General features: G+C 46.1%; 1 protein-coding gene across 1 annotated transcript in view; it reads left to right on the top strand.

Moving 5' to 3' along the window:
* LOC146839436 (zinc finger protein 692-like) overlaps positions 1–20518 on the top strand; it is a 151154-nt gene that overhangs the window by 87976 nt on the left and 42660 nt on the right. The window contains exon 7 of the mRNA XM_085651490.1: positions 15874–15936. Within this exon, the coding sequence (XP_085507616.1) occupies positions 15874–15936 (63 nt within the window). The remainder of the gene's footprint in view (positions 1–15873; positions 15937–20518) is intronic.

The following is a 20518-nucleotide window of genomic DNA, read 5'->3' as shown; positions in this document are numbered from 1 at the left end:
TACTTGTTTGGTAGTGGCAAGGTTTTTGAGGTCCGTGATTACCAGAAGGAAGTTTTTAACTGATGCATCTTAAATTTGTAAATGTATTTAATTGAATCGGTTTTTAATGATTTGAGTAACTTTCTCTTTTTAAATTTGTATTGAACTGCAAACTTTTATGATTCTTTCAATGAATCGAATAAAGTTAAATTTATTGATTGATTGTGCACCAATATGAGCCAAGTCTTAGAATGCCTGGCAGATAGTGTAAACCCACCATCCATGTTAAAAGCCTTTGCTGCAATAACTGAGACTATCAATGCTGACGTGACAGCAGATTAAGACACTAGAAGCAATGTAAGTGGCTCAATAGTGATTGCTCACAATCTCACAACAAACTTGTTAAGGCACTGAAAAAAAAAACCTGGGATAACTTGGTGCTAAAACATCTTCGAAATGAATATAAACAGGCGTTAGGGAGATGCAAACTGAAGCTTGGGAACAACTGCACGTTTTCCCAGACTCTTTTGGAAAACCGTTAACTCTGATTTCTTCCAGAACTCCCACAGTAGCATTTTTGATGTTACAATAATGCCCGATGTGTGGGTAGAACATTTTTCCTGTTTATACAGTACCAATGGTGAGCACCATTCCAACTTAAACCACGGGCGTCAGAGTTGGCTCACCCAACGTTTGACGAAGTAGAAATGACAGCAAACAGTGAAGAACGAGGCAGCTGGCCCTGACGGCATCCCCGACTATCTGTTTTGGCTAACTCTGCTCTATGGCTCCCTCTGCTGACCAACATTTTAAGTTGTATAGCATCCCAGGGTCCTCCTAAATCATGGGGATCCGTAATAATAGTCCCCATTTTTAAAAAAGGGGATAGGTTGGACCCAAAATGTTATCGCCCACCTGCAAACTGATGAGCAGGGTCATATAAGAACGGCTGGAGGCCTGGGTAACCGTCAGCAGGAAATTTTCGTATGTACAATATGGTTTCAGGAGGGGTCTGGGAACCATCGAACAATGTCTTAATCTGCACCTGGTCATAAGCGAGTACACAATAGCCAAGCCTGGATCGCTCTACCTTTGGTTTATGGACCTTACGTCGGCTTTTGACTGAGTGCAGAGAGGGAGACTATGGGAATATATGTTGAACTTGGGCATTGAACCATCCATAGTCCACTTTTTAGCCAAAATGCATCAAGATTTGACTGGGAGGGTCAGATATGGGGCGGGTGGGGAACTCTGCTCCCATAAAAATGAATTGTGGGGTTCGACAAGGCTGCGTCCTTGCCTCTTTTTCATTTTGTTTATACATCAATGATTTAGAAAGTTACATTAACCATGGGAATGTGGATGCCCCCAAGGTAGGCACCAGAAATCTCCCAGCGTTACTTTAAGCAGATGATTGTGTCTTAATGTCTAGAACTAGTGTGGGTTTGCAGAAGCTTGTGACCAGGTTTAATGGTTTAAAGACCAATATAGGGAAATCTTACACCATGGTGGTGGGTAAATCCCCCACCATTTTAAAATCATGTTTTATTAAAAATGAAAAGCTGTCCTAAGTCCCTACTTTTTCTTATTTGGGAATCCCGTTTGACCAGAAAAGCACTTGGCACTACCTAGTTGAAACAAGGATTAGTAGTTTCAATCTAAACCTGGAGGCGGTATTCAGATTTACGAAAAAACAAGGCTCAAGACCGGTTAATACAATAATTAACATCTATAAGGCTTGCTTGTATTCTGTCACTTTGTACGGGGCTGGAGTAGGGGGTTCCTGTAACCCAGTGGGACCACAAAGAGCTGAGAACCCCTTCATGAGATGCTTGCTGACAGTCCCCAACAGTCTTCCTGCTACTGTTTGTCGCAGCGAACTTGGCTTGATTCCTTTGTCCTTCCGTATACAAATAGCACAGACTTTACTTTGGCATTCCATCTGGGCGAAGGAAGAACCAGCCCTTAATCGTGTAATTATCTTAGACTGTTTTAAACTGGACTACATGTTGAAGATACCTTGGCTCCGCTATATAAAAAAAACTGTTAGTCACTGGGGTTGGTGGGCTGTTTTTATAATCCAGCTAATATTGCCAAGATACTAAAAGCAAAACTGAAAAAGGATCTCCTAACCTCTCTACAATCAACTAGAGAAAACTTAGAGATGGTAAAAAAGATCGTCTCAGAACACTCGCTATTAGTACGCTCTTCAGGTGTTGAGCCGTATCTCTCTTTTTATTTTATCCATACCCAATTGTTTTATCTCGTCAGAATCAGATTTGGTATTTCACATCTTTTGGTCTCTAATCCCCGCAAAGCTTAATGTGACGTCAAACTGGATCTGTGCCCTTGCGATTCCAAGTTCAATCAGAGCACGCTCCATTTCCTTTTCTTTTGTCAACTTTACATTAAGCCAAGGCGTGATTTAATCATCCCCCTCCTAAAAGTTTTAAACATTAGGACGTGTCAGCCAGCTTTATATCATTTCCAGCTTTTAAATAATGAATTCACCTGTCTACTGATTTATAGAGCAAAAGACACACAATTGATGGACGGAATGCAGAACACATCAAAACATTCACCCCCAGTCAAGAGATCTGGGTTAAATCCATCATTCTTTTGCTCACCATGACACCCCAGTTTAGACCTGGCCATATGCAAATCAGTCTTGCCTAGATGTGGGTCCCGTGCTCTCCATGCCACTGGAATCAAGCTATCCTGGCTGAAGAGAGGTGAAACCCTGAAACCGGTCCTAGGATACTTGTTTCCTGTCCAGGGAGGACCTGGCTTGGCAGTTTGGGCTGGACTGTTCCCATGAGGCACAGGGTCAAGATTTATTTGCATATGGCTGGGTTCAAACTTGAACGGCATGGTGAGCAAAAAAACGAATGGATTTAGGCCCAGATCTCTGTACTGGGGTGAATGTATGACATTGTTCTGCATTCTGTCCATCGACTGTTGTTTTTGCATTTGTCACCCCGAGTGGGACGGGTATGCCCAGACGTGGGTCCCGTGCTCTCCATGCCATTGGAATCAAGCTATCCTGGCTGAAGAGGGGCGAAACCCCGAAACCGGTCCTCGGATGCTTGTTTCCAGTCCAGGGAGGACCTGGCTTGGCAGTTCGGGCCCATGAGTCACAGGGTCAAGACTGATTTGCATATGGCTGGGTTCAATCTGGAACGGCATGGTGAGCAAAAAAACGATGGATTTAGGCCCACATCTCTGTACTGGGGTGAATATATATGTCGATGTTCTGCATTCTGTCCATCAACTGTTGTTTTTGCATTAATGATTTATAGATAGATCTCTTCAGCTGTTTGTTTGCGTGATATTGTTCAACGATTTATCTTTGGATCCTATTGCCCACGGGACAGGTGTTAGTTATGAACTCATCATACCCTGTCCCTAGTTTATGCTGCTATTTCGTAAAAATGTTAATTTATTATTACTATGACATTCTGATAATGATTTATCCCTGCTTGAAACATATCATTCGTTGTCTGTATCACTTATTTTCTTAACTCATGTTTTACATGTTTTTTATGATGCAATCTTTTATGGTTGAAAGTCAGCCGAATAAAGATATTTTGACTGACTGAGACGGAGAGTAAGGTTGTAAGTTATAAGAGACTGCATGCCTTGCATTTTACAACAGATGGCCACAAGGGCACTTTTCCAGCCTCTCATCTTATATCAAGACCTGCATCCAATCTATAGACAGCTGCCCCCCTACCAACTTATGTTGTGTTTTAAGCTGTTCAAGGGAACAGTAGTTGCCCTGCAAACAGCACAGATGCACTTTGGAGTTCACTTCATCTTCAGCAGCGTTTAGTACATTTGTGTGCGTCACATCATGATGCAAGTGCCCCTTAACACCAACACATACTGATTCTGGCTGAAATGATAACTTGTGGAAAATGTCGTAAGAGGTGTTCTGCTCCAGAGGTATCCAACTCTACTCCATAGTAGGTGTATCTAGATCATGTAATACCTCTTGGAGCCTCTGCAGCTCTGTTAGCAGCTGTGAGTGAAAGATGTGGGTTTACTTCCAACACTACAGCAGGTAGAGTGGAGTTCCTCCTATTTGGGACCTAGGTCTTCTTATGTTACCACTAGCATATTCTAGTTACCCGGGTTTGTTTAGATTATTTCAGTGGCTAGTTGTGGTTTCAAGTAACCAATCCCAAATTCAATTGTCATGTCGTCCCGAGACAGCAGCCGTGCTTTCTTCATTTAGGACAACTCTGAAGAAACACTTTATCTTAAATGAATCTTGATTAATAACCACAACCTATTCCTACACTAAATCTGGCACTGAAAATATGTATATATAATATGCCTTATGACCTATTTCAGCTCGTTAGCTCCCTAAGATCAGAGATAGGAATCATGAGAAATATGATCTAAAAGCTTATCATCACGGTCAGAATCCTATCCTCAAAGGACACACGCCAGAAGCACAAGCAGCCTGCCTACCCCCTGTTTGAACAATGCCCACAGACCCACCAATCTTGCTTTCCCTCTTAGAAAGAGGCCTAATGGGAAACGTACCTTCTGTGACCCCCCCAGCAACACCTAAGCAGGTATCAACAACCAGAAAGCCAAAACAGGCTGATAATCTTAAAGTTAACCATCAGAATCAAGTACCCTCCCAGGCCCCTAAAAACTGCACTAGACCATCCAGTTTACCATTAGCTACACGTCCCTATGCAAAAGATCAGAGGAGTTCTTCAGCAATTCCCCCCCCTTCCGCAAGGGCAAAAAGTCTTTATGGTCAGTGTCCCCAAGTTAGATCTAATGGGTGGCTATGAAAATGAAGATTTTTTAATTAACAAATCAATACATTGGATCTGCCACGTTAGGGGCTGTCGCTCAGTCATATGAGAAGATATCATCAGGGCTCAGAGATGCACGTCCCTTACTCAACCTCTGGACTGCATCGAGCTTACCCTGATTAAGGCCGATCTGGCTTAAAATCTTCTCACATTGGAGTACCGCACCTGCCCCCCTGGTTCCTCAGCTATACAGTTCAGGCGATTTCCTTTTACATCAGTAGCCAGGTTACATGACAAGCATCCATCGAGGGCCCCAAACGGAGGTACTCCATTAGAAGCCATCTATTGATTGCAAAGCGAATTACAGTCACATCAGGAATTGCCCGTCACCCCTTCAATAACTAAATATAGTCCTCAAAACAAGCCAATCCCTTGCATCGGCCCAGAGCCACTCATAAATAGCACGGAATCTATTGCCCAAAATCTTCATCAAATGGACGCTATAAGGGTTTATGCTGTTAACCCCTCAATAGCGTCTGATCTCCCTGTCTTGCCACCAGCTTCTGTGTCCCCTCGCCAACACACCCCTAGTAGAGACTCAAAGCATGACCCGACTTCCCTACATTAGCTAAAGATCCTTTCTTGGAATGTTGCCGGGCTTAGCAAGAAATTGTCATTGTCACACTGGAACAACCTGATAGAGGGCTTTGACATTTGTGTTTTCCAAGAAACTTGGAGTTTGGTTCCTCTATATAAATCGGGCTATAGCTGTTTCCACTCACCAGCCATCACCACAGGGCGCCCCTCGGGAGGGTTGCTTGTCTGGGTTAACATCGCCTTGGGTTGCAGAATCATTGAACAAAAAAGCGGGAGTCCTGACATCGTGAGGCTCACTATCAAGGGTCCAATGGAGGGTGAAATGCTTGATTTATTCAATGCTTATATAAGGGGGACTCCAGGGGGCAAACCTTCATCTATTATCACACTATTAGAACAGGGTTTATCCAGCTGTTTGTCACACTCTAGAGCTGTGGTCACAGGAGCTTTTTGATTGCACCATTGAGCCTCTAAGCACAGAGGACATGCTTGGGGTTGAGGAAGCCGCCAGAAGATGGTCTGTCCCCCCACTAAGCTTACCCCCTGTCAAAAGATGGTCGCAGACAGCAATTCAACTTGATGCACTTACCCTGGAATTTGGCCTAAGGGCAGTAAATGGTAGAACCACATCAGACACCCAGGGGGGCCAATACTTACAACAGACCCAGCTGCCCTTCCCGCATTGACTGTCTTATTAGACATAAGACTATAGGGGACACGGTAGTGGGTGACATAACGGACAGTGACCATAACCCCCTCTGCGTGACCATGAAGATTCCATGGGCCCCTCCTGTCCTCCTTCGAGTAATCATACGCTATTGTTGACTAAAGAGGTGATCCCCTCAAATTGCAGAAGGTTCCTCAAATGGCCCAAGGTTTCTGCATAAGACTCAAAAATAGATGTAATTAGGCAAGTACTGAGTAAGAACATTCTAGAGCTACACGAGGCAATGACCAGAACAGATGGGCTTACAAATGTCCCTAGAATCCACTCAAGCACAATTGAACAGATTGGCGTATACTTTCAAGTGACTAGCAAGCATAACAAACCTGACTTGCAACCAAAGAGCAGGCAGTCATGGTACACTAAGGATTGTAGATTTAAGAGATGGGCATTAGCTGCAGCAATTAGAAGCAAGAACTGCCCTATGATCAAAATCGCAAGGAAAGACTACAGAGTGGCTTTGCTTCAAGCAAAGCTGAAATGGGACGAGAATCATTGGCAGGACATAAAGGACGCTAGCACAGCAAGGGATACCAATCTTTTCTGGAATCTTGTTAGTCGGGCAGGCAAGAGGGTTTCAGATCATATCCTCAACCATATCTCGTCCCAAGATTGGTGTGACCACTTTGGGAAACTTTACTCTGGGTCCGATGAAGCTTGCTTAATAGATTTATATAATTATCCCCTCACTCCCTCGGATGGTAGCAAGAGCAAATTTTTCTCGCTGGCCGAAGTAGAAACTGCCATAAGTAAGATAGTTCCCGCCAAAGCCCCAGGACTCGATGGCCTCCCTGGAGACCTGTTTCTTGCAGACCCCCAAAACTGGGCACGTTCTATTTTACTTCTAATTAATTCTATCTCCATTGGTTGCCTAGTACTGGAATCATGGAAGGGGGCGGAGGTGGTCCCGATCTACAAGAAGGGAGCCAGAGAGGACCCTGCCAACTACAGACCAATCAGTTTGATTGACGCAATACAGAAGGTAGTCGGCAGGGTCCTGCTGCAGAGGATTCAATCTTGGACTGAGGATGACGATATCCTCTCCCAATATCAGGCGGGGTTTAGGGCCAATACTGTAACGGTGGATCAGGTCTTTAGGCTTCTTCTGATATACTGGAAAGTCGTTGTGATCGGCAGAGGCAGTCTAGATCTTGCTTTTATAGATTTAAGGACTGCCTTTGACTTGGTCCACAGGAAAAGGTTGTGGCAAACATTAGGAGATCTGAGCATCCCTCCACTAATCCTTAACTTATTGATCCGTCTCCATGAGGGCAATTATGCACAAGTGAGATGGGGGTCCCAAGGCCATTTGATGGAAAGGATTCCAGTAAACAGGGAAGTACGTCAGGGCTGTGTGATTGCACCCACCCTTTTCTCCTTATTTGTGAACGGGGTGGTTAGTTTTTTGCAAGAAGATGCAGCTGATGCCCCGGCCCTGGCGGTTGACAAGGTACCTACTCTCCTGTTTGCGGATGACACACTGCTGATCTCCAAGACCCCAACTGGGCTACAGAAATTATTGAACAGATTTCAATCTTTCTGTAACTCTCAGGGGCTGGTCATAAACACTTCTAAGACCAACCTTATGACATTTAAACCCAACAAATCTTTCACAAATAATCTCACCCTAGATGGGACACATTTGGAGAGTCAGCATGTTTGACTATCTCGGTATCCGTTTTTCAGAAAAAATGCAATGGCGGTACCATCTTGATAAAATGCTCTTGAGCCACAAACGTGCGGTCGGGGCACTAAACAAAGAACATTGCTCTTCACAAAGCAGGCCAATTAACCCGGCCCTCACGGTTTATGACGCAGAAGCAGTTAGCTCAGCACTTTACGGAGACGAGCTATGGGGATTTGACAACGGAGATGAGATCTGCAGGTCAGAGCACAAGTTCTTGAGGGATTTGGCCATGCTACCCCAGAATGTCCCATTAACTCCCTTGATGTATGATATGGGCAGACACTCATTCAGCGATATTGCTTAACTACGCCCGCTGCTCTTTTGGGCTTGCCTTAGGCGGACCACTGAACTCACAAACTATGCCAAAGCACTCACAGAAGTCATGAGTCTAGATGTTAATCATGGGGTTACGTGGATATCTAATGTCATTAATTTCTTGACAACTCTCGGCCTTAAGAATTACTGGGACAACCAAAATCCCCCAAGCAAGGCTGAGCTTAAACGTATCTATTGGGACTGGATTGATGCCCCGGACCTTAGCAATCCAAACGTGGGAAGGCTAACTGAAGAATTTTTTTACAACACAAACAACATAGAAGCCTAGAACCATATTTGGATACAATCCAGAAACCAAGAGACCGGGCGCTTTACAGCCAATTCAGATTTGGATCGCTCCCGGTCTATTAATTGACTGCTAAATGGCGCTCCCCGAAACAGACAACAGAAGACTGTCCTTGCTGTATCGCCCACCTTTTCTTTGCTTATCCGGCGTACGAAAAAGCAAGGTCTAGATGGTTAACACCAATCTGCAAACAACTAGGTACTCTCGATCATCGCACTGCTTTACGCATTTTAAAATCTGATGCGAGAACCCTCTTTGTTTGCAGAGTGGGCAAATTTTTGAGGTGCGCCTGGATAGTCAGACATAAAGCTTTACGAAGGGCGACCTAATTTCACGTTTTAAGCCCCATGGAGAATACACTTGAGCACAAGATGATCGATCAAATATTGCTCGAACTAACATCTATGCACGGTTACTCATATGAGGTACATCGAGTTTTACTCTTTTAACCATAACTTTTTAAACTATTGTTTTTACCAAAATGAAACATTTTATCACGATGAAATGATGTGTTTTTATGTCCCGATCGATCAAACATTATGTATTTGCTACGCCTTTCTATGGCAATTGTTATCTGTATAAAGTCTATTTTTATAAAGGTTTGTCTGATGCTTTAACGATACTTGTTATCGAAATAAAGCAATTTTGACTAGAAGTAAATGTTTGTGTTGTCAGAGCTTGGGTGAACAACCGCTTCCTCGGGAATCAAGAACCTCCTCTGTATGTTTCCATCCTGATTGATAAATGTAATGCACCTTGCGACTACTGCTTTGTGCAGAATGTGTGGGTGTCCTCCATACAGGATCAACTCTTTGTTGCCACTTATTTGTAGATGAGAGACTTGAGATGAGTGAGGACGTTGTCCCTTTATGTAGTAATCTCTGTTCTTTTATCTTTATGCTCTATACTTTCATAGACATCAATGCTCCAATATGTAGAGCTCATTCCAGTTGAAATACCATAACGGGTGGTGGTCATTAAGAAGGGATGTTACGTCATCAGGATCATTTTCCTAATCACGACCTAGTTACATCCCCTTTGGCAAGCACAGGTAGGAACCAGTTTACCACCGTGGGAGAGGAGAACTGACAAGTTGTGACCCACACCTCTCTCACAGCTAACCTGCCGAGACTGTGCTTGGCTAGTAAAAACTTGTTAGAGTATCAGGTATTTTAATTTATTGGTGTCCATTATTGCCATACTGTCACCCCAGTGTACACACACTCTAAATATATATATTCTCGGTCAGGAGCACCGTGGTAAATCAACAGTGTGGGGACTTGCATTGTGAGGCAAACGGAGCCCCCCCAGCAGTTATTTCGCTATCCAGGGTGTATTTGCTGCAATGGGGAGAGAGGAGGCAACATTGCTTGCCTGAGTAAGGAATCAATGAAGGACTCTTTTTAATTCATTCCTCCGGGCACTTGAGCTGGAGTATGTCCCTTGTCCGTCAATTGGGGGCATCTTTTGATGTTAGGAGCGGTTCTGTCACTGTACAGTCGCCCACCCGGACTGCAACTACCAGTAGGCACCTGCTCGTGGGATTGAGAGCGTGAGGTTGGTGCACCTTTATGAGGAGGAGGGGCGTAACAAACATTTAACCAGGGACGGAACTATCATCTGCTGTACCCTGTCTGACCCCCTGCAACAGCGTGGAGCCGGCACTGACGAAGGCCAATGAAGGCTGAAACGCGTATGCCACAGCGTTTCATGGACTGCCAGCACCATGAGAAAATCATGAAAGCAGACATGACACATTGTAAGTAGTTAGGGAGTCGCTCCAATAGCTAACCCTCACTAACAAACATCCGTAGCAAGTGTACATTTTTCATCCCATTCGTACCTAACTTCATTTGTATCTTTCCAGTGTAAAGCCTGTCTGTCAACACTAAGTGTTGTCTGGGTTTTTGTGCTGGTGTGAGATGTCAGACCTTAGTGCAGTGTATAGTGCGCCCTACTGCTAAAGCTTCTATCTTTTGGACCCACTGAGAAAGTGGGGAATGCTCTTGTCCGAATATACAAAGTAGAAGCACAGCAGCACAACAATATACTCACCGTTTGTAATGCACACAGTTATCCAATCATGAAAATTAAAGCATATGTACTAATCAGTGATGGCAAATGAAATAGCAGTGTTGGGGCTTGTGGCAATGAGGACCAGATGTACTAATATGAGAGGTATTTCAGGCATAAAAAGCGGAAACGCGATTCGGGGCAAATCACTTAATCTCCCTGTGCCTAAAGTACATACATAACCGGCCGAGATCATTGCGTTCTAGCTCTTTTGTTGGTGAAACACGTGGATCTGATTACTTCTAATCACAGATTCCTTACCTTTTAATTTCCCCAGGCATCAGACTGGATCCGAAAGATTTTCAAGCAGCACTGTTGCGTGCTGGTAGGTGGCGTCTTTCGGCTCAGAGTCGTCTGCGCCAGTAGTAATGTGTGCTGTACCTATATAGGCGCCCCTATATAGGCACCACTTCAGCGCGCAGACATCAGTTCTTTCAATTCCGCACCAGATATCACTGATCTGGATTGAGCTATCCGTCAGTCACTCTTTGACTGGCCTTTTCCAAATATTTTTGTCGACTTTTTCCTGAGATTTAATCTCCTGATATGAGAGTGTTACCCCGGGAACCGACTGATGTCAAACCATGTGGGGCCTGTCATAGGTAAATGTCGGTGACTGACCCCCACTTGGTGTGTTGGTGATGCCTAGAGCCAGGACACGAACCCAAGGCATGTGAGTATGGCCATGCCATGTACCCGAAGGCACAAAGTGAGCGATCCCTTAAGCTCCTCGTAGCCCAACGCCTGTTGATTCTGCCGTGATCGAGGTCCCGTTCGCATGGAAGGTCCAGGGAATGTTGGTGGATCCCCTCCGATGTTCTTGGTCATACTTGAAGTCATCGTGGAAGTTGCACAAGAAGTCCAAACACTCTTCCCCATATTCGCCAAACTCATTCCTCTGGAGCACCTTACGGTCCCATGCGTGTGGGAGGGCCCCTACAGAGCCCACGCTGACGGGTTTGCCCTTGATGCCAGTTGGGCCCCAAGGATCCCTTGCTGAATCTGGAGCGGAGCCGCAAATAAGACCAAGACCTTTCTCGATGCCCGCTCCATTGACGATGGCCCTAGGCAGCTCCATCCCCATCGACATTCCCGACTCCAACATGGAGCCGGAAGGGCTTCGTCCGATGCCGCATCCAGCGCCCACAGAGGAAATCCTTCCGGGAGCGGAGCCAGTACCTTATTTAATGGATAGGCCTGGTTAGGAGGACGTTTCAGAGGGCTCAATGGACCCTTATGGAGAAGATCCAGTTGAGGAGGACAACTGGTATGAGGAGCCAGGTGAGGCCAGTGGGTTGGACTCCTCACCTGACACTGGCCTGGTTTTCCCTCCTGCTGTGCCTACAGAGGAGGGGATCCTCTTTTACTATGTTGGTGCGCATGGCGACTGAGGTCCTGGACCTTAGACTGCCTTCAGTTACAGTCAAGACTAACGTCTTGACAGAGGTGTTTCTGCCGGGAGTCACCCAATCAGTACCCCTACTCCCATTCAATGAAGCCCTTAAGGACATCCTACTTGGGGCCTCGTCCAAGTCCTGCACAGGTGCTTCTGTAAATAGGCCCCTTGCCTGCCACCATCGTCCCGCTCCTCGGGATCCCAGTTTCCTTAACCAGCATCCAACCCCAGAGTGATTGGTGGTCCAAGCCTTCTCATCCCACATCCACCCTAGCTTGATCCCTACTACCCCACCGGATAGGCTGGACACCTTCAGTAAAAGTATGTTCTCTTCCACCAGCCTGACACTGAGGTCGATGAACACTGCATGCTTATTGGACCGTTTCTCCCATACACTATGGGATTTGGTTGCACAAGTGCTGCCTTTGGTCCCGGAGGAGGCCCGGGCCATACTCAGACTGTTGCAGATGGAAAGGATATGGCTATGGTCCCGATCCTCTGTGGGTTTACACGACCGACTTGCTGGGCAGAGGAAATTCATTGTCGATGGCCTTATGCTGCCATGCCTTGTTGAGGACAACTGGTTATTCAGGGGGATCAAAGGCTTCGCTCATGGACCTACCCTTTACAGCCAGGTCCATGGACTTGTCTATGGACCCTCGTCAACCCCTATCCACCTTCCGCAGCTATGTAGGGGTCTTCAACCGACCATACCCTCCCAGCTACCTTGGCCAGCAGGCTTCCCTGCCTTTTCATGGCCGAGGGCATGGGTCCCAGACACCATGTGTGGCACGCGGCCAACGGTCAGGTCAGTCCACCAACCTCTTCCCCCGCAGCCGCTGCCTCCAAGCATTTTTATTCCGTCCTCCGGGGGAGGCAGGATATGCTATCACTTTCCCCACTAGCAGTCAGTAACATCAGACCTTTGGTACTATAGACAGTCCAAAGGGGCTACTTGCTTTCGTTTGTGACACCCTGCCACCCGTGCCATACTCTTACTATCGGCTGATTGTGGACCATCCCTCCGTGCTCTGTCAAGAAGTGCAGGCTCTCTTGGCTTAGGGAGCCATAGAGAAGGGTGCCTGTATCAGAAGTAGGCTGTGGTTGCTATTCCTGCTACTTTCTGGTGCCAAAGAAGGACGGAGTTCTTCTTCCTATCCTAGAGCTGTGCCTTCTTAATATCTTCTTGAACAAGGAGAAATCTAGAATGCTCACACTTGTTCAAGTTTTGTGTGCCCTAGATCCGGGAGACTAGATGGTAACGTTGGACTTGCAGGATGCTTAATTTCACATCCCCGTCCTGTCGGCCCACAGACTCTATCTGCGAGTCACTGTGGACCACGAGCACGTTCAGTTTTATGTGCTACCTTTCGACCTTACCAACGCCCCTGGGGTGTTCACTAAGGTGATGGTGGTGGTCACACCTCCTCTGCGGAGGTCGGGGATTTGAGTCTTCTCCTACCTAGACGACTGGTTGTTTAAGGCAGGCTCGCCCTAGACAGTCATCACAGACCTTCAGAATACAGAAAACCTCTTGCACTCGCTGGGGTTCACTAAAAACATGCCGAAGTTACACCCGACTCCCTCTCATATGCTCCCTTTCATCTGAGCTGTTCTGGACACAGTGTGGTTTTGGGCCTGTCCTCCCAAGCGGCGAGCCCAGGATATTCGGGCTATGATACTGATGTTTCAGCCTCCATCCTGGATTTCGGTGAGACTGACTCGGAGGCTGTTTGGGCTCATGGCTTCCTGCTGATGACACATGCCCGTTGGCAGATGCTGACTCTGCGATGGGACCTGAAGGCCCAGTAGATGCAGCATTAGGCATATCTCTTCGACATGGTCCAGATTTCAGAGGGAACTGTCAAAGACCAGCAGTGGTGGTTAATGAACTGCAGTTGGGTCAGTGTCAGGCCCCTCTCCCTTCCCCTACCAGATTTGACTGTACTGATAGATGTGTCAGTTATGGGCTGGGGTGGCCATCTGGGAGTGGTGGCGGTCAGAGGACTCTGGTCTCCGGCAGAGTCTGAGCTTCACATAAACCTGTTGGGGCATCAGGTAATTCGCTTGACAATGAAAGCTTTTCTTCCTTTGATCAAGGGAAGGCTGGTGCAGGTGTCCACGAACACCACCACCCCCATCTGGTACTGCAACAAACCGGGTGGGGTTGGTTCATGGACCCTTTGTCAAGAGGCTCTGTGCCTCTGGACATGGCTAGAACATTAGGGCACTTTGCTGGTGGTGCAGCATCTGGCAGGCTTGCTGAATGCCAGAGCACACAAACTCAGCCGAAGACACATAGCAGATCGCAAATGGCTTCTTCACCCGGGAATAGTCTGGTATCCTGAGCTGTTGAGCATGACCATAGGTTCTCCATTCAGGTTGCCTCTTCGGGAGGATCTCTCCTGACGCAGCAACAGGGCAGGGTTCTGCACCCGAATATGCACACCCTACACCTGCGTGCTTGGAGACTAAGTGGTGACAGTTGACAGCTTTCAACCTTCCTCCCGAAGTCTGTGATGTTATTCTGCCAGCAGGCATCCCTCGACCAAGTCGGTACGCGCCTGCCGTTGGGGCAGGTTTGTGTAATGGTGCGATTCCCATAGAAAGTTGTGAAAGTAATTGACGTGTGGTTCTGGCATAGAAAGTTGTGAAAGTAATTGATGTCAGTGCACCAATGTGGCTCCTATGTAGGTACGGCACAAGTCGCTTCCGGTATGAACGACATGTAGCCGAACAGTGCCACCTACTGGAGCTTAAGGGTATTGCTTGCAAATCTTCTGGATCAAGTCTGACCCCTGGGGCTATTCAAAGGTAAGGAATCTGTGGCTAGATATTTTCCACGAGATAAAGCCTTAAAAGTGTCTTTTCAGGAAAATAATGATCTGTAGGTTTGCTCCTACTTTAAAAGAGATCTACTCTCTTAGCCAAGGGTCAGGATGTACACATCCGTTCGATAGATAACCTGCCAGACAGGCTCCCACGTGGAGACCTACCTTCTGTTTCTCAGAAATTCCACATGATGCAGTGCAGAGGTTTAACATCTGCTCTCATCAAATGAAGGATGCCCTTCTCTGTTACAGACCGTCATAATGTTTTTCAGGTCAAAGTATCCTTGAAGTAGTGGAGAAAGAAAACAACTCAAAGTGTCTTTCTTATGTAGTTCACCAGAGGTAGGGAATTCCATCACAACAGCCATTACATCATATGAAAATTACAAATACTTTTCAAACCTTGCCTTTCTGCAACTGTCCCCACGTAATTGAATATGTAAAATTAACCCCAATAACCAGAAATTCTAGCACTCCAATCTATATGTTGTAAATTTTTGCTATCAGTTCTTAGACCAGGGTTCTCCAGTGAGAAGCTTGTAAGCTACTAGTTGCTCACCTGCAACCTGTAAGCAGCTCTCCTGTGTCCAGCCAGCTTAATAAATTAGACACATTTGCTTGGTTGAATGAATATGTGTATACCAAAATGGAACATGTGTATTCGAGACAAAAAATTCTGTATTTTTGGAACTCATAAGCTGATGTTTGGAAAAAATGGTTGAATTCCCAAAATATATTTAAAGCGGATATTTGGGTGGTAAATCAAAAGGCATTGTGGAGACTTATTGCCATGATTATTAACTTGGTGCCAGAAACATTACAGTATGGCCGCCAAGTATGTACATTGTTGAGGCATTGCAAGTTAATAAAGTCTTTTTAGCAATAATACTGGCAACCAGCCTGATGAACTGAGGTGATCACTGCTGGTAATCTTGCATGAGGCGGCCATCTTGTCTGTTTGTTGTGGTCACGGTCGCACTAGTAATTCTAGAAGCTCATTATGATTTTCATTGAACAGAAGTAGCTTCTATCACAGAAAAGGTTGGAGACCCCTATCTTAGACCCAGTGTTCCCCAAATGATTCTGTTTTGTATCACCCTCACCTCTTTTTCTTTAATATGTGCTACATAAAACCTCTAATTACTCAAATTAATTAAAAGGTAATTATTATATTTTCCTTTCCTTGCAGCAAGCAGCAACAACACACATACAGTGATGAGGATGTGTCGCAGATAGTCAGGAAAAGAATCCGGTAAGTCACCTACTGCTTCAGGTCTACCTGTCCAGGGCCCACCCTATCTGAAGCTTTGAAGTAGCAACCGTTCAAGTCACCGACGATCGTAGGATTATAACTGATAATAGAGACCCTGCCTTTTAAGATTTCTAGACCTGCTGGCAGTTTTGACATTGTTACCTGTCTGCTGCTGGTGGCGATCTCCACCATAGAAACCTGAAACACAGTATTAGACTGGTTCTCACCGACTATCTCCTGACACTGCTCACCCCTCCAAGTCATGCTTGGTTTTCCCCATGACTCCATACTCATCTGAGATGCTCAGACAATACTTGGAATTTCCTGCAGTTCTGCTCATCAGGATGAGAATTCACACATCACTGATATGATACCCACATACAGCATTTGACAGTCACAATATCCACTGCATCACAGTGTGCTTCAGTACTCTCCAAACCCAGATGTTTACATCTATTTGAATCTCAAACAGGTGAAAAGTGAGTTGATGCTCATTCATAGCAGCGCAGTTGAGCTATACATGCCAGTATGAACCTCAGTGGCTTCTCTCCTTTTCTCAGCCCCCCTACGCAAACCACTTGGCTTCCACATGGTAACTAACCGCGTGATGGAGAGTTTCAAGAATGCACAGCAAAGTAGATTTTTTTTATTTCACAGAGTTTTATATAGCGCGAACTTAACCCAAATCGAGTATCACAGCACTTTACATAGCAACAGTTGCATTACATAAGGGCACATTAATTTTTGTTAGGCACGGGGAGATTAAGTGATTTGCCCAGAATCACAGGATGTTCAGCGTTATTACCGAGACTCGAACCCAGATTCGAGGTCGACTGCCCTAGCCGTTAGGCCAACTCCTCTCCCCTATGGGCCTCCTTAGAATGAAGCTGATCTTCCCCTCGAGCAATTGTCCATCTGCTATCCTGGCCTTCGTTCTGTCCCACACAATGTCTTGGATACAACACCGGATCAAATGAAAACCATGCTGCATGCAACCCCAGCCTGGACCACCAATCGATGGAAACCCAAACACCATATTGCTCACCTTAAGCTAATTCTGCTAGTTGCGTCTGCCAACATGCATTACATTGAAGGTCTAGTGTCTATCCACAAAGCAGTCAATTGTAAGAGGACTGCCTCATAGACGAGCTGCATATCTCTGGCTGTTTTGCTCAAGATCCTATCCTCTGCGAAGCTTGAGATACAAAAAGTCAGTTGATTTTTGGCACAGTTCACAAAGGAACCAAGAGACCCACCTTTTTATAGTTTGCCTGCTACAAAATGATTGCCATCCGCCCAATACTCCATTCCCCACCCCTGACCCCATAAAACCCAGTCCTTATAACCAATGGTAAATGTGCTATTAGTCTCTGTCTGTTTATTACATTTTTAGTATCTGCCAAAGTATGGCAGTAGGGAAGTCTAGGGGAGTTAATGAGAGTTATACTGTATCTACTTTGAACCATGTCAGGCAAATTTCTTTGTGAACTGCATAAAAGGTGTGGCACGACAGCTACTCTGCTATGTTCATGTAGATAAATTATTTTAAAGGTTTGTGGCACAGCTGCACTTGTAAATCTGCTTTCATAAAACTGCACCAAAGATGCAAGGGAGTAGGAGATCCCTTCCCGTTTGTGTCCTGCACTTGCAGCCCTTCTGGCCAACTTTGAGCATGAGAAACTGCAGAAATGCAACATCACCAAACAGCTGCTATGAAGGGCCTTTTAGCCAGTTGGTATTTCCAGATGGTGCCTAGAGATCTTGCTGTTGGTCTGTTGTAATTCCTGCCGCTTCTGCACCTGCAGTTCACAGACAGAGGGCAGGTGTGCTGGCACTGACGTTGGCAGCAGCAGAGAGAAGGGCAGGCTCTAGACTAGAGTCGGGAAGCCTGGATGTGTGTCCTTCTAGCTGAATCACCAGACCACTCATAAAAAGTCAGAGAAGATAAAGTATAATGGCGAGGGGTTTAGGGAGAATAGGATGCTGGAGCTGAGGTCTGGAGGCAGAAACAGGTACGCCATATAGGGCCTTCCTTCCATAGTTCCCACACTGCTATGCCATGAAAGGTACTTTCAATCATATGTCTCTTTTCCTGCTCATCCTTCCCCAAATCCCCGTTTCCTGCTGCATATCATTGCCACCAGAGCATGGTAAAGCTGGTGGATCCACAGGCTCACACCGACCGACCTCATCTACACTAGCGTCTGTCGATGACCCACACTTCCCTCCAGCAGTACCAAGTGACATCCCAGGTATTGGCACCATTATGGAATGAGCAGTGACCCAAATGTGAATGGCTGGAAAGTTCTTTTTCAGGAAAAGAGAGCATCACAAATGAGGTAAGGTCGTTGATCAAGGAGATGGCTTAAAGAATTAAGGGACAGCCCTGGCACAGCTGCCCAAAATAGTCTGGAAAAAAAAACACCTGCTGATGCTTAAGATATCCAAGTGTAAAGCATGTAAACAACCTCTGCCTGTGTTGTCTAAAACCTTCCTCTAGACCTATAGTATGCGCAATAAACACACACCCTGATACGACCTTGCATGCAATGCAGCACCAAAGCTGATCCATAGGCTCTCCAAACCTGTACATCAAACCTATTCAGAAGAAGATAGCGAGCCACACTACACCAACGGCATAACATTGCCTAACGATGACTCTAAACAAAACAACCACCTCTGCTGAGCAATGGTCGACTGTGCATGGGACCCACAGCTGTGGTGGGTGAATGAAATAAACAGTAAAGTCTGTGGTCTGGTATATGCAAAGACATAATGCACTGCAAAGATCCCCGACTAGACAACATTGCATTGGTTTTACTAAACAGTATGTTCGGCAGATCTTCTCTAGCCAGTCCTAATGCACGCGAGTCATTTGCACGTGGTCACGTATAAGCCCTATAATGAGCCAGTGATGACAACATAACTACAGTGGCCACTCTGAACGTGATACTGGGCCATACAAATGGTAACATGCAGAAGCTTGGATCTTTTGTAGAATGGATTATCTGTATCGTATTCCTTTCCATGCTGTACCATCCCTTCTCAACCACTACATTCTTATTATTTCATTGTCTTGTGGTGTTTAGATGTCTTCATTTTGAAAGTGGGTCCACTGCATATAATGGCATTAAGGATAAAACACACAGATGGGTAATTGGGCCTTAGGAGAAGATTAGGAAGTGATCAGAGCTGGGCTGTATAGTTGTAGCTACAATGGTGAAAAGAATACACATGGAAGCAGAATAAATGTACCTCGCTTCGGCACCAACATGTACAGAAGTTGCTGATGGATGCATCTTCCAACAGATTCCTCACCTTCCGAATTATCCTCAGGCTTCTAACTTTCCCACATCAGTGTCTCTCCAACACCTCTGTGTGGCACTGTGCGGCCTTTTGGACTTGCGCTGACATCACTTCCTTTTTTTCTAGCCTGCTGTTCATGTCCTATCAAAAAAATCCTCAGCATTTCATCAGTGAATAGGTTTCAGATCAAGCTTTGTCTCGCTTGCCACAAGAAAATGTCTTTTTCAGATCTTCATGTGGTGCCTGGGATCATAACACTACTCTACAGCCTTCGATTCTTTTTTTTTTTTTTTTTTTTTTTTTGAGAAACCTTTATTACAGAATGCAAAAGATATACAAAGATGGGCCTACAACCTTCAGGCCGGCCGCTAGCAAACAGTGAGAGCATAAAATACAGTCATTAAACACAAGCGGCAAGTGAGAAAGGTCCCAGAAGTCGAGGGAAGCGTTGGCGGCCACACCGGCCGGACCCCACAAATGGCGGTTCCATTTTTTATAAGAAACCACAAACAAATCCACAAGGCAGCAAAAGTCAAAGCAGCATTATGAGCTCCCCTGGGGAGGACCCTACCGATCCACAGGAATAGGGGGGGTGGACAGGCCGGGACAGAAACAAAGTAGACACAATGCCCAGAATCAAGGTGACAAGCAGACTAGGGAGACTGGGCCACTGCCAAGTCAGGCGTCAGCGGCGGGGTACAAATCCCGCCACGATAGGAGTTCCAGGGGCCCCACACCTTCACCCATTTCCCAGGCTTACCTCTCGCCACATACACTACCTTCTCCCGAAACATACACCAATCCATGTTGTCCTTCCACACCGAAACCGTTGGTGGCCTCTGGGAGCCCCACAATTGTGCTATGTCACGCTTGGCCACCATATATCCCAGAGTCACCCACCACGTCTGCGGCACCGTATAATCAGTCGGCTCCTACACATTTAACAGACATCTCCTAGCCTCGGGAAACAGCGCCACATGCGTGACCGCTTGCAACACCGCATGTACAACACGCCAGAATCGCGCCACCTCCGGGCATTCCCACAAAATATGGATGAAGGTCCCTAACGAACCACACCCACGCTTACACAGCCCATCCACGGCATATCCCATACGCATCAGACCCGGCCCCGAAACATAGACCCTGTGTAGTATTTTGAGCTGGACGAAGCGAAGGCGGGCCGGTATGGCCACCGCTTTCGGGGAGGACACCGCAGACACCCAGTCCTCGTCATCCAGCTCCAATCCATCGGCGACCCATGCCTCACGAAGGCCAG

The sequence above is a fragment of the Triturus cristatus genome, chromosome 4_1 (assembly GCF_964204655.1).
Source record: "Triturus cristatus chromosome 4_1, aTriCri1.1, whole genome shotgun sequence".
In the NCBI taxonomy this organism is placed as follows: domain Eukaryota; kingdom Metazoa; phylum Chordata; class Amphibia; order Caudata; family Salamandridae; genus Triturus; species Triturus cristatus.
The sequence above is the reverse complement of the archived record's forward strand: the minus strand, read 5'-3'. Positions and strand labels throughout refer to the sequence as shown.